General features: G+C 41.7%; 1 protein-coding gene across 1 annotated transcript in view; it reads left to right on the top strand.

Moving 5' to 3' along the window:
• Nucleotides 1-26,196, top strand: part of LOC122217279 (CUB and sushi domain-containing protein 1-like) — a 634,007-nt gene that overhangs the window by 581,599 nt on the left and 26,212 nt on the right. Inside the window, exon 4 of the mRNA XM_042934085.1 lies at nt 25,054-25,248. Coding sequence (XP_042790019.1) covers nt 25,054-25,248 — 195 coding nt within the window. The remainder of the gene's footprint in view (nt 1-25,053; nt 25,249-26,196) is intronic.

The following is a 26,196-nucleotide window of genomic DNA, read 5'->3' as shown; positions in this document are numbered from 1 at the left end:
CATTCAAAGAATGTAGGATTTGATTGACTGTCTAATAGAACTTTAAGATTTGCTTGTTATTTTACTATATATTTTCACATTCTATATTTTCCCCCCTCGGGGAAGGCCTTGTGGCATTGGACCCACCATCCCAAAATGGTGTTGTTAAAGAAAATGTAACTCATTATTTGACTTATTAATTTAAATGAAAAAAATATTAAAACGCTGCCCCACGGGGAAAATTCTTGCTCTCCTTCTCTGTCTTTTAATGTTATTAGAGCCAAGTTCCCTTCATCTGACTATCTTCAATATTTACTGAGAAGTTGAGTATAAATCAGCACTTATCTAAGGCCTTAAGAATTTAGATGTTTGAAAGCTGGCGATGTGTCTTTGCCCCGAGGTGTCCTTCCCGAGGCCGAGCGGGTCCACAAGAAGGCATCAGGAGGGTCATAGCATGCGGGTTAGGTCGGCCCTTAGGCCACGGCCTGCCTCGCGGGTAACTTGGCTTTGATGTTATCCCTGGCGCAGATTTGCAGACACATTAACCACTGGCCAACCGTGATTTTACTCTATCAAATTTTAAAATCTGGGTTAAATTCCAGAAGCTCATGTTTATTTTAATTTCCTTATACAAACGAGTTCAGTAAGCACCGCGTTCCCCTACTGCCTCCCCTGAGCATGTGGGCTATTTTGTGAGCTCGTACAACAGCACAAAGCCATTTGTTTTCTGCCTCCTTAATACTGAGGTGGAAGGCACCCAGGAAAACCCTGAGCGCCGACATAATTTGTGGAAAAGGCCAGGAGGGTTAACCAGCATCTTGTGGGAGCACAGGCACGGGGACAGGGGAGTGAGCCACGCAGATCCGACAGGGCAGGCTGGGGACAATCGCGGCCACCGCCATGGAGTGACCTCTGGGAATCAGAATAAATCCAGATGTTGTAAACACTTTTTACTATTTGACTTTTCACTACTGGTAGTCACTGAACTTCATATTCAATGCAGAGATCATAAATTTCCAGCATCATTAGTGCTGACGAGCTTCGAAGATTCATGTTCGCATTTTTGGTGCTCAGGACAGCAGGTTGTCAGCTGACGTCACTTGAGGCACCGGATGGTTTTTTAGGTGCCTCCATTTTTCTAACATGCGCTATCTTTTTGTTTAATGCTTTCTGGCTTTATCAAGTCTGGGTCCAAGATGATTTATCATCTGCATCACGGTACATGATTTGGTATTTTCCCTACCGTGAGATGCTGTTGTGGCAGAGTTCTCTTTCTGATTCATTCTTTCAAGATACGAAATACTCTCAGATGAGTCCTTTCTTGAAAGATTTATGTCTAATTGGAATGAAATAAATATTATGTGTAGCTTAAAAAAAAAAAAAAAAGAAGACCACTTAGTGAACAGAGTGAATAGCTTACATGCTGATGATTTATTCTGTCTAGCTCTCCCGGGTAGAATGTAGGCTCAGGAGGGTAGCCTGTTATGTTCACTGATGAGTCACAAGGATCTAGAAAAGTGTGTGGCACATTGGGAAGTGCCATTACATATTTGTTCAATGAGTGGCTCTCAAATAGCATCTTGTTTTATATGAAGAATGTGGTTGGGGGTCGCCTGGGTGGCCTGGTCGGTTGGGCATCTGACTTCAGCTCAGGTCATGATCTCAAGGTTCTTGGGTTAATCGCCGTGTCGGGCTCTGTGCCGACAGCTCGGAGCCTGGAGCCTGCTTCGGATCCTGTGTCTCCCTCTCTCTCTGCCCCTCCCCTGCTCACCCTCTGTCTCTGTCTCTCTCAAAGAAAAATAAACATTTAAAAAAAAGAAAAAGAACGTGGTTGGGGCGCCTGAGTGGCACAGTCACTTAAGCGTCTGACTCTTGATTTCAGCTCAGGTCATGATCTCACGGTTTGTGAGTTCAAGCCCCACATTGGGCTTTGTGCTGACAGTGCAGAGTCTGCTTGGGATTCTCTTTCTCCCCCTCTCTCTACCTCTCCCCTGCTCTGGCACATGCATTGCTTTCTCTCAAAATAAATAAACTGTAAAAAAAAAAAAAAAAAAGAGTGTGGCACAACAGTCTTATTTTTACTTAACGGATACTTGTATAGCCCATGCCTTGTGCCAGCCATTACTTTAAGGACTTTATATACCATAATGCATATGATTATTTAACTTAATATTATTTACATTTTAATCAACATGTATTGGCTCTATATATTATTTTTAAAATTGTCTCTTCATATGTGTGTGGATTACCTATTACCTCATTTCTTTATCTAATTGAATATTGCTAATAGCTCTTAAAATGGTCAGTTTTCATAAATGATAACATTGCGGCGTTTTGCTCTTTAGTACTATATATGTATAAATGTGCATGTATATATATACATTTTCATTTCATATGGCTGATAGAATTCCAGTCCACAAAGCATGGACAAATCCCATATCTATGATGCCTACAGATATCGGCAGTGAATATTTAGATGTTACATCCAAAGATAGCCTTGTTTGTATTGGATGTGACCACATTGATCAAACCTAATGGCAATCTGTGTGATTGTGGCATCATTGATCTCACACAAGAAAGTACACTTCTGTGTACAAGTACTCCGTCTAAATCTGAAAAGCGCTCCTTCTGGAGATTGAAGGTCGGGTCCGGGATGCATTACATAACATCTGAAGGGAATATGTTTCAGGAGATGGCTGCTTTCAATAATGTTTATAGCGATGCAAGAGGTGATTTTAAATGACCCTTCCATTCAGAATGCATTTGTTACTCTTCATTTACTTGTAGTGTATGTGTTTTCATTCTTAGGAAATTTGTAGAATATTTGTTTAGTTCGACTGAATGCTTAAGAAAAAAAAAATTACAAATGACAAATGTTCCACTGCTTTCCACCCTGAGGTGTGCTATTTAGAAGTACCCACATGAGATGCCTTAATCTTGCCAACGGTGGTCTTATGGCAGTGTTTATCACAGTCACTCTAAGGAATTAGAAGTGCATGGACCGGCCCTCAGCCCAGCCACTTGGCAGTTTGCACCCTGCGGTCTCTGCATGCAGGATGGGTCTTCCTGGACCCCTTGGCTGTCCCCGTGCTGTATGTGCTGGATTGTTCTCCTGGCCCGGGTATCTGTCGAGGCAGTCATGATCCCGGTTCTCCTTATCCAGCTGCTTCCCTCCCGCCAGTCTGGGAGCTCCCAGACACTTCAGCAGTGTCCTTACATCCTCTGACTCAGATGATTAATGATGATTAAGGATCTCTATTAGCCATTAATGAGTAATTCATTTATTTAGTAACTTTACCAGTACACCCAGAAGTTTTCAAGTCATGGAAAAACTGACCTCTTAATACACAGTCTGTATTTCTTCTAAAGCAAAGTGCTGTTTAAAATAAATTTAATTAGGGGCACCTGGGTGGCTCAGTCGGCCGAGCATCAAACTTCGGCTCAGGTCATGATCTCGGGGTTCGTGAGTTCAAGCCCCGCGTCGGGTTTGCTGCTGTCATTGCAGAGCCCACTTTGAATCCTCTGTTCCCCTCTCTCTCTGCCCCTCCCCTGCTTGTGCACTCCCCCTCTCTCTCTCCCTCCCTCTCTCTCTCTCAAAAATAAATTTGATTAGCAAACTGATCACCAGCATCAAAACAAATCACTATTTTTCAGATACTGAACCCCCAGAGAGGTAGGTGGGTCGTGAGAATACTTATTTGGTAAGGAACAAAGGCTGAGATCATTGGAAATCTAAAAGGACGCTCACACTGTTAAGAAACAGCCTGGCGTACTGTCTTCCCCTCTAAGAATCTGTTTGGTAAACAGGTGCTAGTCCCAGGAAGCAGAGTACTTGTTTACCGAGGTCAAGTGTCCAAAGGGCCTTACTCCACAGCCTGCCTTTACTACTGGTTGACCTCTCTGCTTTGCATTTTTTTTTCCATTCGATACCAACCCCTTTGCAAACTCCTGGTTTCTTCTACAGGTGTTTAGGGAGCTATATATAAATAAGCCTCGCCGATCGGAGGGATGTGATACAGCTGATTTATTCATGTCTGTGCTTTAGCAGTGTCATTTTTCCTTCTACCTTCTGTCCCTTTTAATTTGCAACACTTCCGGGTTGAGTTCCTATGATAAAGGCGCACCTGCCTGGGCAGACAGGGCTCCGCACACGTGTAGAACAGAGTGACTTCACGCTGAAGACCGGCGCTGGGTTCCTGACGGCGCTCGCTCCTGCAGGTGATCTGCGATGGAGGGGTTCTCTGTCGTATGGGGATGCACTGGGGGTGAGCGCTTGAGCCTGCTGAAGCCCCTCCTGGGTGTTTATGTGCACAACAAAGCCACAAAGAGGACGCCGTACAAAAATGGTTGTGGACGGCATTTTGCACCTCGTAACTATGCCACAGTGGGTATTATGGATCTCAGTTTCGATGTCACTTTCCGTACCCAGTAGAAACTTACCTCTTTCCTCCACACCTTCAACAGGAAATCTATATAGTGTTTCCTTATTACAAATGTGAAACAAACCGAGAGAGCCGTTTCTGTCTTTTATGTCTAGTCCCCTAAGCAATTAATGACGGGTGCCTTTGTGGTGTCTGACTTTGCCCCACGCCCCCCATTTTTATCTCCTGCCCTGTGCGGTCCCAGGCAAAAGGAATAACGTGAATGGCTGTGACGCCAGGGCTAAATTTGTATCTGAATTTCCTTATAGAGGAGTGGGTGTTTCTGGAATTCCCTCACCCGTAACCCCGGATGCTGCGGTCTTGGTGGGGCTACTGGCAGGGGACTGGCTTTCCTTCGTCAGCCTCCCCACCTGCCACATCTAGGTCAGCTAGGAAGCCTCGCTCCTTGCCCCTGCTTCTCCTTCTCATTTATCTGGGCAGAAGCCCTCACTGCTTCTCAGATGTCCTTCTCCTTGGTGGGTGTCTTCTAAAGCCTCGGCTGCTGCTTTTGCAAATAATACAAATTATTACAGAAGTAATGAGCAACTCTCCAATAAGCCCAGAGACCCCATGACTGAAGAATATTTTCACAAAAGAGAATCTGTAAGGTCTAGAAAGTGAGCCTTTTGGCAGGGGGTGATATTCTAGGCAGAATGAGGACACATATTTGCGTGCAAAATATTTATTTAAAATCTCAGGGGCTCCTGGGTGGCTCAGTCGGTTGAGCATCCGACTTCGGCTCAGGTCACGATCTCGCGGTCCGTGAGTTCGAGCCCCGCGTCGGGCTCTGGGCTGATGGCTCAGAGCCTGGAGCCTGCTTCTGATTCTGTGTCTCCCTCTCTCTGCCCCTCCCCAGTTCATGCTCTGTCTCTCTCGGTCTCAAAAATAAATAAATGTTAAAAAAAAAAAATTTAAAATCTCAAATACTTACTATTCATTAACTCTTTTACTTTATCTGTATAACCTATATTTTACTCTTTTACTACATGTACTGCTTACTACTTTACTATGTTTATATAACTGGTTATAGTAAAAAAAAAAAAAATCACACCTTTTCAATTCATCCTGGCTTTTTTTTTTCATTTCATCATTTGAGGTTCAAATAGCCTTTATCGACCACTTCCCTCCTAAAGAGGCTTATTTATTTAGACATAAAATATCCCAGCCTATCAGTTGTATATGACACCATATTCTCACTTCCAATGAATTCCTTAATATTTTGACTAGCATTTTATATTACAATCTTAAGGTTATTGCATATAAGCAGATTTTGATGTTTATTATATGAGATACTGTATGTAAGTATTTGATAGCATTAACATTTTTCTTTTCACAAAGTTGATCTGATTTTGGAATGCTTGGAGAATTTAGAATATGTATTAGGTCAATTAATAGGGTTGTAAAATTTGTAATTATAAAGAGGGATTTTTTATTTATTTTTTTAAAGAGGGATTCTTTTTTTGAATTCAGGAAGATTATAGGAGAAAAAAATGGAGTCTTTCTAGAGGCCAACAATAGTGTTATGAAAATTGTGTTCGAGTTTTTTGTATATATATATACATATATATATATATATATATATATGTATATATATATATATATATATATATATATATATATATATATATATCTCCATCCATGTATTCAAGTTAAGTGATTTTATTTTCCAAACTTGTTTTATTCAGGTACTGAATCAGAAGAGTCTTCTTTTTTCAAGTTTATTGATTTATTTTGACACAGAGTGAAAAAGAGAGAGAGAGAGAACAGAGGTGGGGCAGAGAGAGAGGGAGAGAGAAAATCCCAAGCAGCCTCCATACTGTCAGTACAGAGCCCGATGTGGGGCTGGATCCTGCAAACCACGGGATCATGACCCGCCTGAGCCAAAATCAAGAGTCAGATGTTTAACCAACTGACCCACCCAGGCATCCCCCCAAAAGCAGACTTTTAACTAGTTGTATATGAGAAATTGAATTTCTAAACTATTTTTAAGCAGTTGGGCATGCATACCATCTAATGCATAAAACTAAATCAAAGTATATAAGAATAATTTCATCTTATTTGGATATAGTCTATTCGTCTAAGTTTGCAAAGGAGACACAGATAGGCACATACATGCATATTGATAGGATATTCTTTGTGTGCTGTTAAAGGTAGTTCTCAGTGAAATTTTGATGTCTCTTTGTACTTCTATGGATTTAAGGAGAAATCCCAGAGCTCAGGGTACAAATAGACATACATTCTGTACATTACAATGCATTTAAACACATCCTTTCCAAACAGTGGCCACTCTGGATAAATAGATGGTGATGAAGCTTCTGTTTTCGTTATTATAAGTTCAGGTGAGGGTAAATGTCACCTTAGATCTTCAGGGAAGGACACCTCACAAGACGCCCAAACATTTACTTTGCATACACGTAAATTAACATTTGCTGAGCTTACTGGTGTCACTACTCTCAGATCCATTCATTACGTAGTTAATCAGATAAGTATCCCGATCTGTGTTTTATAGTCTGGTAAGAAAATCAGTGATATACATCCAAAATTCTAGCACACGGTAGGGAATGATGAGTTAGTTCCATAAGACTGGAATTCTCAGAAATGTTAGATAATTGTATCAGGGCATAGACTCAACTAATAAGGCAAAAAGTCTCCAAAGTACGTGCCACAAGCTAGAAAGAAGCTTGCTTCTCTCTCGTGTAACAACTTAGGGGACAGAAGGGATTGGGCTTGGGCAGATGGCCTGTTCGTGCGTGGTTCAATCAGGTGGCCTTCCTGCATTTCAGTGCTTATCTGCACGGTCACTGATAGCTCGCTGCAACACGGGACAAGAGAAGGACCCTCTTCTCATTGACTCGTGGGCTGCCGACTCACTACTGTGCCCTCACGTGGGATGAGGGGTAAGGGGGCCCTCCAGGTCTCTTCCATAAGGGCACTGGTCTTAAGATTTATTCATATTTTTGAACGTGAGATAACAGAAAATGAATAGGTATGTGTTGAATTTCTCTATCTTCAGATTATCTTCCCTCATAATGATAGTAACTAATTTCAAGCCCAGTCAATAATTCACTGAGCCCATTAGTAAAAAGTGATTGATGATTTTAATAAAAAATTAGGGCCTGAAATGTACCATTTCACCATCTAATCTAAGCCCCCAGATATTATTTACAAGCCTTCGCACTTCCCTTATGCTGCAGATGACAAGTTATTTGAATTCAACTTGCACTTCTATAAGGTGGTGATGAGCGAAATATTTATCAAGTTGATGGCAAAGATCCTCCTTACCGATTCTGGGCTGTGAGACTGTCTGAATTGTCTTCCTATGGAGACCCTCTCCGTATCTCTACCTGGTTGAAATACGTGATCTATGTAGAGAGAAAGGCTGGATTTGGTGTTTTCTGGCCAGCTCCCTCAGATTTGGAGAAGCCGGTTAAACAGCGGTTTGTTTCTCACTATGCCCCCAATCGTGGTGCCAGATGACCAGTCTTGCAGTAAGCACACTCTTCATTATAATACACTGTGGATCTCTGATGGCTCGTAGCACATAGATCTTCAGCAATTACGTCATATACAAAGAACATGCATGTGAACGTAACCGGAAAAGGCCCTGTGCTTACCGTATGTGCTCAGTAAATGTCAGTGCCACTGCCCAGTCTTGTTCCAAGTGGCAGTCTGCACTATGTCTGACACACCTCTTGCCCAGGTGTCCCCATACTTACCTGGCTCCCCCACACCTGTGACGTTCTACCCCACTGTAGCCAGCACTCGTGTCTCTTTGACTTGACCACTGTTCTTCTTCTCTGTAGATTATTTTTATAAACTGGTCTTTGCTGCTGCAGAAGAATGCTGTTCCCCGTCTTATCAGACTCTCCTTGATCTGCATGCCGACCCACAACGTCACGTTGCACTGAGTACTTCGGAGAAAACCGAGAGCACTCGCTTGCAACACCAGACTACTGTTTGCGTCTCTTGTCTCTGGTCCTTCAGAGTTGCATTTTGTGCTAGGTCGCGGACAATGGGGCATCTGCTTTGTATTTTTAGAGTGCTTTCAATTCTGCCATGGCATTTTCAACCTTGCAGCTTCATTTAACTAAATTATGCCCTGGGATTTAATCAGCCCTCCAGGAGCATGCCAAAATTTAAAGAAATGACCTCATCGGACTTTACTTGGCCTTATCTTTCTCGACCCTTCAGAACTTAGGCTTTGCCAAACCTTGGAAGGAATGCACAACGTGTGCCATTGTGCCCACCAGCCTTCCTACTTAGGAAGCCGAAGCTCACAGTGCAGATTTGCAGCAAACTTCTGGTGCTTTCTTCTCTCCGTGTCTCTTTCCTTTTTTCCCTGGTTCTCCCTTTCACGAATGCTGCCCTAACTCAGGGCAGTTCACTTCAAAACCAAGGAAGAGAAAGAACTTCTAACATCTTACAGGGCTGAGTTTCCAGGTTCCCCATACTTTTAACTTCAGGCCATGTTACTTCCTCCCTGCTGATCCGTGGCCTGCCTCTCTTTTTCCAAACAGGCAAGTCCTAATCACTGATGTGAATGTCGATCAATTCAAGATGTATGTACAAGCAGCTTTGTGTTTATTCTTGGAGTGCTAGAAGTTCTATCTGAGTTATAGGACCTTTCCTACAAAGTTAATAGGCATTTCAGATAAAGACTCTGAATCCCACTTCTTAGGAAATCAGAATTTCCCACCCGAGGCCAATTTGAGCATTTACTCATTCAATAATGAAATCATTTATTCAATATGTAGTTTATGGAGTCTCCACTGTATGTTAAGTGTTATTTTAGGTACTGTGGACAGAAAGGTGAATCACAGAGCTAGGCCTTCTGCTCTCATTCTGCTAGTTTAAAATAGCAATAGTGCCTGGAAGAAACTAAACCATGAAAGGATACAAAATAGTAGAAGGCAAGGATGGAGTTATTGTAGGTAAACTGACCAGAAGAGACTTCTGCAAAATGATGGCAGCTGACCTGAACCACAAACAGTAGGAAAACTCATGTAAAAGTCTAGGTTGAGGGGGCTGATACAAGCAGTGTAATATAGACTGCAAAGTCACAGATGAGGGAAAGGGCTTTGTGTCATCTAGGAGAACCATAGAGAAAGGCCTATGAGACTGACGCATGATGAATCTTTTAGGGGCTACAGTCAGAGAAGTATTGAGGGGCTAGACTACACTGGGCATTACGGTCCCTGGTAAGGGGTTTGGGATTTATTCCAATGCTCTAGAATATACTGGAATGTATTCAGTAGGGGAGTGCCACACCTGACTTATGTCCTAGAAAGTCCCCTTTTTGCCATGCTGAAAATGGACGGTAAAGTACACAGGCATAGGCACAATTAGAATATCAAAGAGGACTAGAAAAAATAAGGTGCAGCGGATTTAAGGTTAGAGCTATAGAGGTGGAGAGAAGGGGTGGGACTTTGACAATGAGCGGCATCTACAAGACTGAAATCAAAGGGGACCCTCTGAAGGCACTGGACTCTGACTGAGAAGTTGCTTGTATTTTCTGCTCACTGGGGTCTGGGCTAATAGTTCTTAATTGTTTTTTAATGTTTAATTTTTGAGAGAGTGTGAGCAGGGGAGGGGCAGAGAGAGGGAGACAGAGAATCCGAAGCAGGTTCCAGGCTCTGAGCTGTCAGTACAGAGCCCGACCCCGGGCTCGAACTCACAAACTGTGAGATCACGACCTGAGAACTGGGAGATCATGCCCTGAGCCGAAGTTGGACGCTTAACCAGTTGAGCCACTCAGGCACTCCTACGGTTGTTAAGCCAGCGCGCACATACGCTGGAAATGAGAATTGAGTCAGTGGATGGCGAGCGTGGGGACAAGGTCCTCCCTGCTGGAGTGGGAGTTTACAGATCAGCAAGGGAGGAGGCTGGGATGAAATAAAGACCACAGGTCGCAGGCCACCTGCACATCAGATGTAAACTGAGAGGCGATTATGAGGGATGCAGGCTTCCCTGATGTCATCAGGGGGGTAGAACCCATGTGTACAGTGCAGCTGTTTCCACATTAAAAGCGCTCATTCAGGTGGACCCCAGTTTCCTCTGGGTGACAACTCCACAGAGCCGAGTCCGACCAGTCAGGATGGTTTCAGGGATGAGAAAGGGGCGTGGGGTCTGAATCAGACAAGGGGGACTTAGAAAGGAGCCTCCATCTTGGATTTTGCCCTTTTACTTCCTCATCTTGATTACCTGCCCCTCAGTCGTGCAGGAATTCGGGGAAACAGCCCCTTGTGTACCGTGTATTCCATTTAATTGCTGCTAGCTCACCTCCTTCTCAGCCCAAGAATTACATTTAAATAATTACACTTATACATGATATATACAAAATGATTTAAAAACCATATAGAATTAACCTTTACATTATATATTAATTTTATCCTTAGAGTGTTTTTTTTTGTGATGACAGAATTGCAGTAAAACTTGGGTTTGTGAGCACAATTCATTCCAGAAACACACTGGTCACCCAAAGCATTCGTAGAGCCGAGGGAATTTCAAGAACCATTGACTTACTTGTGATCACGTGACATTCGGTGTTGCCTGCTACCCGTACTGCAAGACATCGCTCGTTTATCAAGTTAAAATTTATTAGAAATGTTTGCTGGGCGTATGGAACACTCGCAGAACAAGTTACTCAGAATCCAAGGCTTTGCTGTATTTAGAATCAACAATAGGTGTTCAGAAGTTGGAAGAAGTTGAAGTCTGATATATATCAGACTTCATATATATCAGACTTTGTATATAAATAATATCTATTTTATATATATATATATATATATATATATATATATATATATATATATCTGTTTTTTGGATATAGTATGTGACAGACAAATATGATTTACCTGTTGCAAAAGATGCTTTTTAATAAAGCTCGAGCTATTAATATGAATTCAATCATGAAAAAAGCTTTTAGGTTCAAATTAATATGAAAATCATAAATTAGTAATATACCAATGCCTGCTAAGCTGAAACTGTTTATATCCATAACTTTAATTTAAGACTATTTTTAGAAGGTAACTGCCAGCACATAAAAGAAAAATTAAATCGGGTTAGACTGAGTGACAGCCAAGAATTCATCAATTAGAAATAACATATGATGCCACATGACTTTATAAATTGTTAAGCCCCTTTTATTATTTTCCATACAAATACATGTTAAAATTAGAAGTGATTTTAAAGTTTAATCTTCACAAAACCCAAATTTTCTACCCGAATAAAATTGTAGAACTCTTGTTTTAAATTAGGTTCATTTTCTTAAATAGGAATTTAGTATACTTGATTTGGATTACTCCAATGTATATATTTGGTATGCAATTTATAAGAAGCGTGTGTGTTTATATGACATAAGTATAGCCATAAAGGTGTTCATTTAAGAAAATAAAAAGGCTAAAAGTAATGTCCAGAGCCAGAAAGGGAAAGTGGCTGATGAAGTAAGCTATCTCTTGTAATGTCTGAAAATCACCTCCGTGTACGTCGTCTAGTCCTTGTATTTTATAGGTCACTTGTGTTCTCATGTTTTATTTTAGTCTTTGGATCTTACGGCTATTGCTTTGAGTGGTGGTTTATCTCCTTAATGTTATTTCTGCTCTCATCTTCTTCCTACGGGTAGCTTGCCTTTTTTCGAAGTCACCGCTAATAGCACGCATATTACTGAGTTTGCTTCGGAAAAGTTGTCTCCTCTACCTTTGAATCCTTACTGGCACTGCTTCCTGTGGTCGCTTGCTCTCCTTCAGGCTCAGCTGGCTCATCACCTGTTCCGCTCAGGGCTTCCACTGGGCGTCAGGAGCCTTGTCATATTCCTCCTAGCCAGTTCCCTCCCACCTGCTGTCACCGCTTTCCATTGATTAGCACTAACTCAGCACTGGTCTAAATTATAGTGTCCTTGAAACATTTCATCCGCTCATATCACACACACACACACACACGATAGTCTTTTCGTCTGCCTCCCTCTGCAAGGGTAACCTTCCTTTCATAATGTCAGGAAAAAGTAAGAGACCGCCTCCCTCTGTGTTTTGGGGGTGGTGGGTGCTACAGCTGGTTGGCCACCGTCTCTGCTCCTCTGAGCTGGGCCCCAGTGCTCTTGTGTCATTCCACATCCACGCCCCGGGTGGCAGTAACGAAGGGCATCACGCAGAAGAAGGATACGCTACCTTTCTTCCCACCGCCTTCTTTGTTATCTGTAAACTATCCCTTGAAAGATTTCCCTCACACCTTTTCTTATAAACCCGAAGGTAGTTTAGGTATAGCATAGGAAATTAAAAAACAAAAAACAAAAAACACCTTAATGAACTTGATGTTAAAGATGGGTAGTTTCAGATCCCATGGTGAAATTGTTAAGAATAGAATTAAACTTTCATGGGGGGGAGGTCTGGTAGCTGAGACCCTCTCCAGAAATTGGTCCTTGCCTAAGTTCCCACCTTGTGTCGGGTGACACCTGTCCAGGGAACAGCCCACATCCGACACGGGGCTGTGCTGCTGAAAAGGCTGTAATTTGAGGCAGCGCTGAGAGACCAGCTCAGCCCCAGAGCCTCCCGTGGGACCGGCCGAGGCCTCTGTCATGACCGCATGACATACACTTAATGTCTCTCTCTGCCCAGTCCGGCTTCCTGCCCTCCCCCACAGGTGCACCCTGCAGGCCCCACCAGGTCACCTGCTGTGCTCCAAGCTCTGTGTCAGCAGCCTCTCCCAGGGAACCAGGCCATAGTTCTGCTCACTTACCTGGAGAAATACATGAGACCTAGATTGAGTCATGTTTCCAGGGACTCATCAGTGGTAGGATAACAGGGAAAAAGGAAGCTGGCTGATCCCGGCCACTCTCTTGCCCCCTCTGGAGGGGGTCACTGGCCTCACAGATGAGCCTCTATAATTCTATCAAGTTGAGTCTCTTTTGTGGTCAAGAACCCTAGAGTTTGGAATAGAAGAAAGTTGGGTGGGTTTTTCTGTGGCTTGTCTTAAGACCATACCCTACTAAGGAAACGATAAATAAGAAACACATTCTGTTTAATCTTTACGTTTCGCATTAATGTTCAAAGACGCTCTCTCAGATTTTCCCCTTGGTATTCACATTTTTCAATTTGTGGAAAGAAGTGTTGAGAAAGCCATCAGAACTTAGATGCCTTTGAAATACTGGCAGCTGCGCAAAATCCTCAACTTTTACGATGGGAGAGTCACCTGCCTATCCTCGTGTGTGTCACTATTAAGATGAACATGGAAATACGATATCGCAAAGGGAGACACAACAGGCAAGACAGAACAAGGACCCAGTTTCTGGATCTCCAGCTTGTTTTTTCCTTTAAGCTATCCCCAAATTATTTCTAACATTACGCTGTTTTTTTTTTTAATTTAAAAGCTTTTCAATTATCTCAACACAACTGTGACACTGTCATGTGGTAGAAACAGTCTAGGGTTCACAAAGCTGTGGGTACACCTGTGTTCCCTTAGCCTCTCTGCTCTCACCTCCTTAAAACTTTTTTTTTTTAAGATTATTTATTTTGGGAGACAGAGTGTGTACAGGAGGGGCGGGGGCGGGGCAGAGAGAGCGAGAGCAAGAGAGAGAGAGAATCAGGAGCAGGTTCCGCACTGTCAGCGCAGAGCCTGAAGCAGGGCTCAAACCCATGAACTGTGAGATCATGAGCTGAAATCAAGAGTTAGATACTTAACCGACCGAGCCACCCTGGTCGCACCTTCTTTACAGATAAGGTTGGGTTTAACGATGCCTCTCTGGGAGAGTTGTGAGGATTAGCGGCAGCATGTAAGGCATCTGAGTGCTGACACGATGCCTAGCAGTGGTCACCATTATTATTTTTCATAGTTAAATCTGTAATTGGGAACCCTGAAATAAATGTGCACCGTCACCTACAGCCCGCCACTGGTAAGCCGGTGAAATGCGTCCAGGCTTCCATAACTCCAGTGTGACCAGTCTGCGTTCGTTCTGCCTTTTCTTGATGTCCACCCAGCGGCCCCTGCAGACCACCTGCACGAGCAAGTGCTTTCCAGAACCTCTGCCACCAAAGTGTTTCCTGTCTCCACGCTTCGTGTTTGGCCTGTTGGCAGCTCCTTTCCAGAAGTCTACTGGAGATGGAGGCAGACACAGAGATGGACACGGACAGGGAGATAGATGCTTTTCCTCCTTTACGATGCTTCTTTGGTTCAGACATTCACAGATCCTGCTTCCTCTCTCGGAACTTGGTATGAGCTTCTACGCGGGTTCTGAAGCCACTTGAGTCCTCATGTGCTACCTCCCAGACTGCGAACCACCTCTCACTGCGGTTTGTGGCCTCAGCACATTTGGGGCCTCATCGCTAATAACAACAACTTGGGATCCAGTGAGGACTGCTTGGAGGAGGGGGCGTGAAATATATTGACATTGTTTTTTAACAACACTATTGAGGGATAATGCCTACTTTTGTCTTCAGTGTTTATTTCTTTGGGTTCATTGGTTTTTTCCTTTTCAGGCTACTCATGCTGGAGACCTAAAGAGATTTGTTCTCGATCTTTCTTCTTTTAGGTTATAAATGTTGTATGCTATAAATTTCCACCTGAGCATAGTTTTTGATGCACCCTAAACACCATGCTTTTTTACCATGTCAGTCTAGCTCAAATATTTTCAAATATCCCTTATCTTATTATAAGGTGATGGATAGGGCTGTTCAAGTCTGCTATCTCTCGATTTTCTGTAGACTGGTTCTTTCAGTTGCAAGACTGGTGTGGAAATCTCCAACTGTAATTGGGGGTTTATCCATTTGTTTTCTTGTAGTTCTTTTTTTTAATGTTTATTAGTTTTTGAGAAAGAGAGAGGGAGTGTGAGCAAGTAGGTGAAGAGAGAGAGGGAGACAGAGGATCTGAAGCAGGCTCTGTGCTCACAGCAGACAGCCCAATGCGGGGCTCAAACTCAGGAACCGCAAGATCATGTCCTGAGCCAAAGATGGATTCGTAACCAGCTGAGCCACCCACGCACCCCTCTTGCAGGTCTATCAGTATTTACATCATGTGTTTTGAAGCTTTCTTATTAAGCTCACACATTCTTAGGATTATTATGTTCACACTTCTGTCATTATGAAATAAGCTTCTCCGTCCCTTCCTTGGATTAAAACTGTTGTGTGTACTATTAACATAGCAACTTGAGCATTTTTAAAAATTTTTTTTCTCAATGTTTATTTTTGAGAGGGAGAGAGAGAAAGAAAAAGAGGGACAGAGTAAGAGGAAGGGAGGGGCAGAGAGAGAGGGAGACACAGAATCCGAAGCAGGCTCCAGGCTCCCAGCTGTCAGCACAGAGCCCGATGCGGGGCTCGAACTGACGAACCGTGAGATCGTGACCTGAGCCGAAATCAGATGCTTAACTGACTGAGCTACCCAGGCGCCCCAGCAACCTGAGCGTGTTTTTAATTAACGTTACTGTTCTTTCGGTCATGTTCCCCAACACTTTGCTTCTATCTGCTTGTGTATTTGTATTCCGAGTGTGTGTCTTGAAGTCAGGGTGCCTTTGGTTTTATTCTTTAATCCAATGTCACCATCTCTACATGCCTTGCCTATGTCTAGTTAACATGTCCAATCTTTACTTACTTGTGCACACGGGATACAGTTAATATACTAGTTTTAATATCACCTACTAATGGAACCCTCTGTGTCGTTTCTGGCTAATTTTTGTTTTCCTCATTATGAACTGTATTTCGTTGCTTTCTTGCAAGCTTGGTAATTCTTGGTTGGACAACAGTCCTGGTGAATCTTATTTCGGTGGTTGCGGCCTATTTTCATATTCTCAAAAACATTCTTGAGCTTACTTCTTGAATGTAGCTGTGTTTCTTGTAACTCGTCCTTAAGGAGATTGCTTTTGAAGGCTGGATGAAGGCTGAGGCAAGTCGAGAGTCTGGGGCGACAATTTTAAGTAGATGGTCACTCACCTAAGGTCTCTGCAGATTGGGTCCTGCAGGTGCAGTGACCGCGACAGGCAGTGCTAGATGCCTCACTAGCCTCTCCCTCCTCTGAGCTTGTGCTCGTAAGATTTCTAATAAGGGTCATGCAGCACTTTATTTCACAATGATCTTTTTCTCCACTACTGACATTCTAGCCATCTCAGGACTCCATTTTCTGCCCACTGAGCGATGAAGTTTCTGCTCTGACCCTGGAAGAGGCAGTCTTCTAAGCCCCGGGAGAATTATGAGCACTCTTGTCTATGATTTTTCAGTAACACTTTCACTAGCCTTGGGTAGTGTCCCTGACATAAACAGGTCAGTACTCACCTCGGACGGACACAACAGGGCCCTCTGTGGGTCTGTGGGGTCCTCCCTCTGTGCCCTGACTTTTAGTTTCCTTGACTCCCCCTCCCCCACCTCTGTCCTCATTCATGGAGACTGCTGGCCCAGGCTGGGTCCCCCTGCCCCGTGCCTTGGGCCCGCAACTCTCTCCAGACGTAAGTCTGGAGAAATTGTAGACACTCTGTCATTTATTTCCCATCTCTCAGGGATCATGTCCCAGCACAGCATGATATCCAATGCTTTGAGAGCCCTTTTATTTTTCCATAGATATTGACTTTTTTTTTTTAATTTAACTGGATTAAGACAGGAAGGGAAATCCAACCCTTGATACACCACCCTGGCCAAGTGAGGAAATGCTCTAGTGAGTTTTCAATCCTTATTTACTTGAATTACCAAATGAGCCATGACCAAGAACAAATTTGGAGCTGTTTCCTAGAATCGATCTCATTCAATGTGTTCACCACACCTCATGGTATTTAATGTGGCATTTAACCTCTGGAAAGGACGGCGTCATCCTCATTGCGTGAATATCATGTGCTAGAGCACCATCAGAGTGGTATTTGACACAGGGATGAGTTCTTTCTGAGCAGTTTTTGAGTGGTTTCTAGTTTCCTTGCTCTTGAAGCCAACGTCTAAGAGGACTTGTGGTCGTATTTGTTTACATTTCCTTTGCAGATGTTAGAACTACCTTCACCTTAGCTTTACATAAATATTCAGACACTTGCAACTGATTGAACATCCATTTATTGATTATAAACTTCACTTTTTGGAAGAAGAAAGAAAAATGGCCATAAAAATAATTTACAAGTTGGGGCATCTAGGTAGCTCAGTGGGTCAAGCACCAACTCTTGATTTTGGGTCAGGTCACAATCTTACAGTTGGTGGGATCGAGTCCCACACTGCACCCTGCACTGGCAGTGTAGAGCCTACTTGGGATTCTCTCTCCCTCCCTCTCTCTCTCTCTCTCTCTCTCTCTCTGCCCCCCACCTTTCAATAATGAATAAATATTAATTTTTTTAAAAAATGATTTACAAGTTAATGACCATGTCCCTAATGTACCATGTGGCTTGAGTATATGCACAGTTACCTGATAATGTATGCATCATTTCCTCTTTGAAAATTCCAGGACAATTGAAAAGTACATCTTGTGTTGTTCCTTATTGCTATGCTCTTTTCATATGTCAATCACTTACGATGACTTTTCAACCTTCGATATTACCAGGCATCCATTTTTCCATGACTGTTTCTAAGCTTGACTACTGGGCTCTCTGCGTGGTCTGACTCTTAACTTTGGGTCATTTTTCTTTTGAGTTGAATGACTGTTTGCCTGATTCCCTAATTTTGGGTGTTAGTCTACAGGATTTAACTCTGGGCTCCCAGCCTCTTTTCCTTCAGCTCCTTCCACTGCTGTTCTTCCAGTCAGAAGAAACTTAGCAGTATTTGTAGTCCTTTTCTTGTGGACTCTAGGGTATGCAAATAGACACACTGCACAGATTTAAAACAAAAAGTGCTGGGGCATCCAACTTCAGCTCAAGTCATGATCTCATGTTTCGTGAGTTCAAGCCCCCCGTCGGGCTCTGTGCTGACAGCTCAGAGTCTGGAGCCTGCTTCGGATTCTGTGTCTCCCTCTTTCTGCCCCTTCCCTGTTCACACTCTGTCTCTCTTTCTCCCTCAAAAAATAAGTAAACATTTAAAAACTTGAAAAAGATTAAAACAAAAAGCATAATATGCTCAGAACTAAATTTATTACGTTGCATCATCGGCCGTCATGTTCATATTTATGCATTCTCTTTTGCTGAGTCACCATCTATAAGTTCTTCCTAAGGTTGCTGCTTCCTCCTCAATAGGTAACTCTTGATCTGTTGGGGGTTTTTGTGTCATCATTTTGTAGTAACTTCTACCTGAATCAATGCCTGTGTTGTTTAGGATGGCAAAGGCCCGGCTGTTCTGGCTCCAGATTAGTGCAGTTTAGACAACATCTGCCTTTGACTTAAAAATAGAAGGCCATGAAAGGATCCATTGCAGAGAGTTAAGTGATATAATAACTTATGTTGTTATATCAAACATAGCTCCATTGAGAACACTAGGGATGTAAAGACATTTTATCTTCATTATTTCTTTTGATGTTGACCTGCTCGTAAGAAAGTTTATTGTAGTCTGAAGGGTAGAAATTCTGGATCCACCACGTGCAAATCCTACCACCAGTATTTACCGGCTGTGTGGCCATGAAGAAATTACTTAACTTCTCTTTGCCACAGTTTCCTGCTCTATAAAAACAGGATAATAATAGTATTTATTTCATACATACTGTCTGTGTGTGTGTGTGTCTGTCTGTGTGTGTGTGTGTGTGTGTGTGTGTGTGTGTGTTTACCTCTTAAAACAGTGTCTAGTTCATAGTGTGTGCTATATGAGTATTACTACTATAATAAAACATGAATAATAGGTAGAATTAATATGGCTTCAAATAGAACTGGGATGTCTTTCTCCTTGGCTCTCCATTTTAATAACCATGTTCCCATTTTAGACATGATATTGACACCCCACACACAGACTTTTTTCTAGCTTTATTGTTTCTGAAGCTGGTATATATTAGAACCACTGTAATTTTAAAACTTCCATTATTTCCCTAAAAGTTTCCATGGTGCTTTAGAATTGGGAAAATAAGAATTGTAAATGTATTATCGATCATTCATTCTGTCCCAATTGTGCTGGTAGCTGTTCAATCTGCATTGTTTCATTTATGTTTCACACATACCCATCAGTCGCTTTGATTTTCATCCCTCCTGCCCCCCTGTCAAGACATGGAAACTGAGATTTGGGTAATTTGTCCAAAACTGAACAGTCTGTTTCTGAAGGAGAAGCACAAGTCTGTCTGATAGCCCATCCCTTTCCCATAACCCGCGTGATAGACTTTCCTTGCTACAGACATATTTGACTACTTCCCTTGTTTAGAGATGAACTTTCCACTGTAATTTGGCCAAATCTTACCACTTTTAAATATACCTAACTCTCACACCCTTTTTTAATTCTCCTGTTATAGCTTCTGTCACTTTTCAAAGTAATGGTGTTCATGCAGTATCTCACCTCCACCATGGAGACCGTGACTTTAGAAGCAGAAAGCATTCGTCGCTGCCTACCGGGAAATCCTCATGATCTTTGAGACATGTAACTATGGTCTCTCCATCTTCTTGTTTCAGAAACTGCCCATGATTTTGAAAGTCTGTACCAAGAATAGATGTCAGGTTTCAAGACTTGGAAATCTGGGGGCGCCTGGGTGGCTCAGTCGGTTAAGCGGCTAACTTCGGCTCAGGTCATGATCTCATGGTCCGTGAGTTCGAGCCCCGCGTCAGGCTCTGTGCTGACAGCTCAGAGCCTGGAACCTGTTTCAGATTCTGTGTCTCCCTCTCTCTGACGCTCCCCTGTTCATGCTCTGTCTCTCCCTGTCTCAAAAATAAATAAAACGTTAAAAAAATTTAAAAAAAAAAGACTTGGAAATCTGATTTTTAAAGGGTTTCTGAAAATTATGTAACCATATTTTTCTAACCCTTCCCAAAGTCTGTGGTCGGGGGTGGGGGGGGGGAGGGGGACGTTGCAGAGCACACAGTCCGCAGACAAGCGCATCTCTTATCATTAGTTTACATTTCAAGTGTTGTGTGTCAGGTGGGTATTTGAAGTTTTATTTCCTTGAGCTGCAGTGAGAGTCCAGGAAAGGCAAAGTGTAAACAAAGAGCCTGACATTTACCCTCTGGGACCTGGTTTCCAAATGATCGCGCCCAGTGAAATTCATTGGTTGTGCACAGGCTGTGAAAAATGCTGCCTCTCTTCTGATGAATTTCAGACTTCTGTTCACTAGTCTTTTGTCCATCCATAATGAATATTAATGCCGTACTTTATTTTGGCATCATGTTTTCGCTTTTCTTCTGGAAGAGGATTTGATATGACATCCATTTCATCATTTAAACAGTTGGGTTAAAGGTTGACGTGAGGTCACTGAGTTGTGACCATATGCGCTTGCCAAATCAAGAGCGTTATGGAGGGAATTTCCATGAGGGTAATTAGAATGACAACCCGTGTTTCAAGCCCTGGGTATACCAACTTGGCTTCATGAGATCTGGTGGAATGAGGTCTGCCATGGGAAGAAGGAACTGTGCCCTGAGTGCCTTTCAAGAAAACGCTTTCCCATTACCAAATGTATGCACTGGGTGCTGAATTCCCATTACCCAAATAAGAATTTCTTTCTTAAAGCATCCATGGGAAAGAGTGCAAATGACTTCAAGGGAGGATTTAAGGGAATTAAAATTAGAGTTCAAGTCAATTCAATAAGTATTTACTAAATACTTAATGTGTACTCATTACCATGGGAGACACAAAGGGACATTCATGATCTTCAGGGAAACTGGGTAAAAAATTAGTTAAAATGAAATTGGCAGAAATGCCATTCGGATTGAGTTTATTTTACATTAGTTTTTCCCAGCCCCTGGATCTTTGGCAAGTTTTACATGTCTTTGTCTTAAATCTTTGCATACAGCTATAATTATTTTCATCCATTTTTTTTCACAGTTGAGCGTTTTTGATAATGGCTTAATGAACTTGAAAATGTTTTTATAATATGTGCATTTTTGCTGTTTTCTTTGAAACTGGAAGTTGATATTTGAATTCATCTTCAACTTTTTCTATTTGCGTGTTGCAATTGTTCACATTAAAACTTTAATATTTTTCCCTAAAATCATAAATTATTCCCCAAATTCCCCAAATCATAAACTTATAATTTTGTCCCACCAACCAGTGACTTTAAACCTTAAAAGTTAGTTTTTAATCACTTTTTCACATTTGCTAAGTTATTTTGCCTTATAAAATGTTAATTCATTTTAAGCCTCTGCATCCTGTTTACATTTTTAGCTAAATCGGGAGAAAAGTGGCTTAAAGTGACAATTTGTTGCTGATTCATTGTTTCTGAAATGTCACCTCATTCAGTTGGTTCTTGAAAACTCATTTGCTTTTTTTCTGTTTCCGTCAGGCTACAAACTGTGACTCTTAGTTGTACATAGATCTAGAAGAATACTTGAGGTACACTACATTCATATTCATATTTAGCACTTGATTGAGCAAATATGGATTTAGCAAGTTCCTGCTGAGAGCTGGACATTATTCTAGACACCATATAGACACAGATGTAAGGGCAATTCCAGGTCTAAACGGGAGGTGGTTGGTTGGAATGTAATCCAATGGGAGAGTCACACAGAGCGGGTATTTTGAGACCTGCATTGACTCGTTCAATCCTCACACTGTGCCCCGTGAAATAAATACTGATGAAGGCACGTTTTTGGTAGATTAACAGAGCTAATAAGAGAGCAAAAGAAGAGTCTTAAATCCCATTCTCTGTCCGTTCCATTTTGGTGTTGGTTGAAAACAAGGCTGTGCAAATAATACGCGTTGGGTGAACGTTTTCTGAATTTGAATGCAATTGTCAAGATGTTAAAATAAAGACAAATCTGTAGACAGGAACAAAAAAGGAGATGTCTAAGGTGCCCGGGAACAGTTGACAGAAGGGGAGGCAGAGATGCCCATCTCTGCACAGGGCTTTGATGGGCATGAGCGGCACCGTAGTCACTGCTCTCCCTGGAAGCCTGACCCCCGCACCTGAGGAAGATCCCTTACGTCTTCTGTGCTATTTGAGATGTGATGTGCATTCTGGGCACGATACATCGTCCACCTACTGCGATTTTTGTCCTTTGGCAGTCAATACTTTTTAACATCTGCATTGTATCCTATTAAATATAGCTCTCTTAGCTTGATGATCTAGAATGGCCAAAATTATTTCCTTCCTGAATTTCATCATTTGTCTGTTTCCAACTGTTCCATTAGACTCTGTTAAAAGTTTTAAGGCATGGGTGTTTTCTTTTCAGAAGTCTGCTTGGGGAGATCCTTATTTTCAGGAATGATTTTTCTTTTTGTTTCTCTTAAGCATTTCAAAGTCCATGCAATTATACACTTCCCAGCAATTATCAGTGCACAGTCAAGTTTTACATAAGGCATTTCACATTTCTTTAAATGTAGTAAATGGGTATTACACAGATAATACAGAATGATGTTTGTTCATGCAGCAGCCACATCGTGTGATCTCTTTCCTATTGTACTTTGGTTACTGTGGTCTTTCTGTACAAAAGTCAATTATGTTATCTGTGCAAAAGCTAATCGTTAAAAATGATTTCTTGCTGTTTTTAATAGACAAATGGATAGAAAAGTTGTACAGGCCACATTCAACTTTCAGAATGGCTCATTTGGTTTTTCCAGTTCTGAAAGCAGTCACATGTAAAAGCTGATGTTAAAATTTTTTGACAGATTTACACTGATAATTCTTGGCTTCGGGGAGACCATTTTCTGGACACAATCTAAAGTGAATATGTATCTTCTAATAAGTCTTAGCACTTAATGAAAATAATAAAGGCCCTTGAAAAAATGGCAAGGAAGGATTTGTTAATTCTGAATATTCTTGGACAAGGAAGGAAAACACTGAAAGCATTCATATGTACATAGTTCCCCCACCCCTACCTCTCTCTCTCCATTGATGGTAGAAATTCAGCCCTTCCTTGCCTGTCTCTGGCTGTCAGATCCCTAGCTTCTGTCAGAGGGCAGGCGTCCTGAGTTATGAACTGAAATCATTTCTACCTTAGAAAAGCCAGAGACAGTTAAATGCCAAACAGTCTTTTTAAAGAACATTTTTTTTTAATTTTTTTTCAACGTTTTTTATTTATTTTTTTTGGGACAGAGAGAGACAGAGCATGAATGGGGGAGGGGCAGAGAGAGAGGGAGACACAGAATCGGAAACAGGCTCCAGGATCCGAGCCATCAGCCCAGAGCCTGACGCGGGGCTTGAACTCACGGACCGCGAGATCGTGACCTGGCTGAAGTCGGACGCTTAACCGACTGCGCCACCCAGGCGCCCCTTAAAGAACATTTTAAAAATACCCCTTGACTTAGCGATAGTGAATGTGGAATTAAACACAGACTTTCTTTTTTATAAAAGACAACAAAGAATATTGTGGATCATAGTGAACTATTTTCTATTGTGTTAAAGAGGTTTCTGTAGACTGGTTTCACAAACTATTTTTTAAAAACTAGAACTGAGAACCCTTTGACTATGTAGGCAGTGATTTCATAAACATGTCAATATTCAATATCTAAGTGGTAATGGTTGTTTTCTAAGTGTTTCTCTAAGCTTATTTTATACACATTTAAGTAATTTTGTAATAGAAATAATTTTGGAAATCACTTAAATTTCCTCTCCATTCACTGGGAAAGTTTTATTTCTCCATTTTTCAACCAAAGAAAACAGAGTATATTGCAATATTTATACATATATACCAAAATACACTTCCAGTGTCCATGTTAAAAAAAGAAGGATAGACACATAAAATAATCAAATTTGTTTATTGGAAATGGTTTTTTTGGAACTCATTTCTTTTTTTTAAGTGATAGTCTCCTTGATTTATTTCACTACATCATGATAGCTCTGACTTACTGGTCAGATGCGAAATTTAAACCAGAAAGATATAGACCATAACCAACAGTCATCAACTTCACCCATGTAACCTAATAGTGAATCACCTAGGTTGGAAATTATGTTCGGAGTATGGAATGGTCTCCTATCGATGAGGTTTCAAGGCAGTTGAATTCTCAGGCAGAGTATCCTATCCACATAAAAAGCGAGCAGGTCAAGAAAGAACGGAATCGAGGCTTTCTTACTGACAAGCAAATGAATATAATACTTGATTTGTCAAAACTGATGGCTAAAACTTTGTTGTGAATCAGACACTATAAATGCATGAACCTAACAGATAAGTTGGAATATACAAGTGGTGCATTTTTAAGCCTAACAGATTCACGAATGAAATCTTCCATTTATTCTTTAATTCAGTGATTTATCCATAAAATGTCAACTAACATTGATTAGTGATGTGTATTTGGTTGTGCTGGTCCTAAAGGAGTGAAGACAAATATGGCATGAATATTCATCCACGCTGTATTTCGGATAGCTGTCCATATCCTACCGCGTTATCTGTCTGCCAACTCCATGAGACTGGAGAATCTCATAATTAGAAAAATAACGTAGACATCGTCTACAACACTGTACGCAGAACTGTATTTCTGCGTCTTCTCAAACTGCATTTATTTATACTTTTAAAATACTCTTATAAAGGGTTAAATGGCAGACGTTATTAAAAAAAAGAATACATTTTCTCTATTTTTTCAGGGAAGATGAAAATGGTTTTGTGTTAGCTTTGCTAATCTGAATAGTTCAAATGCAGTGCAGGCTTTGGGGATAAGTTGATCTCACCAGAAAAATCTCTCACTTTTCTGTCTCTCTCCTATTTCTCTTTTAATAGTTTTACCCAGCCATACATGTGGAAATCCTGGGGAGATACTGAAAGGAGTTCTCCATGGCACAAGATTCAACATAGGAGACAAAATCCGGTACAGCTGTCTCTCTGGCTATATCTTGGAAGGCCATGCGATTCTGACCTGCATCGTCAGCCCTGGGAATGGTGCTTCCTGGGACTTTCCAGCTCCATTTTGCAGGGGTACGTACCATATGACCACATGTGTCGTGAACCCAGACTAAGGTTTTGGTACTGATGGAATAAGTTTCCAGTAAACAAAAAGAATTCGCATCCTGCTGGGTCTTACCATGCCAGCTTATTCTGTTCCTAGAAGTCAATGTTACATGTAACCCAGGAAGCCATCACTGGGCTCTGTAAAGCTGATAAGAAATTTACATGTGTTCCTTAAACATCCGAATTTTTCTTCGTTCTGTTTCTCACATTCTATGGCTTTCTGCATAATGTTATCACTTGCTGTCATAGCATGCTAAGATTTACCGTGCACATTTATGTCCTTCTTGATTGGACGGCTCCTTTTTTACATTTTGTTCTCATTAAAAATGACAGGCACCACTTGATAATTAAATTATACCTTTTAAAGACTTTTTGAACACTCTTATACCTTCCAAATAAGTTGATCATGAAGGAACACACTCTATCCAAATGTTCAGCAGCATGATTTGGGGGCAAGGTTAGAATTACTTTCCTGACGCCCTGCAATTTTTAACCTTTTCCATAACACTACTTTACTGATCCATTAACTTTAGGAAAGAGCCTACCGTCACTCTCAAGTTCTGACTTTCCCGAGAAAAACTCATCACAGGGTTTCAAAAATAAAAGCGTGGCCAACATTTATTACGGCCTTGATGTGAGGCCAGAAAACGTGCTGAGCGCTGTACTTGGATCATACCATTTAATGCTCAAAACAGCCGTGGGAACGGTAAGCACAGACGCTCATTTAACAGATGAAGAAACAGAATTTTTGTTTTCAAAAGGTTCCAGGGACAGTTTGCATGTGACGTCTGAAGATTCACCCAAGTCTGGCTTCTAACCCGTGCTCTCCAGCCTGAGTCCAAATTCACAGCGTCGGCTACAAGTCGCGTAGGGCAGCGTTCAGTTATCATCGGAATGCTTATAGTTTAGCCTCTG

The sequence above is a fragment of the Panthera leo genome, chromosome B1 (genome assembly GCF_018350215.1).
Source record: "Panthera leo isolate Ple1 chromosome B1, P.leo_Ple1_pat1.1, whole genome shotgun sequence".
Taxonomy (NCBI): Eukaryota; Metazoa; Chordata; class Mammalia; order Carnivora; family Felidae; genus Panthera; species Panthera leo.
This window is presented reverse-complemented; position numbering and strand designations above follow the sequence as displayed.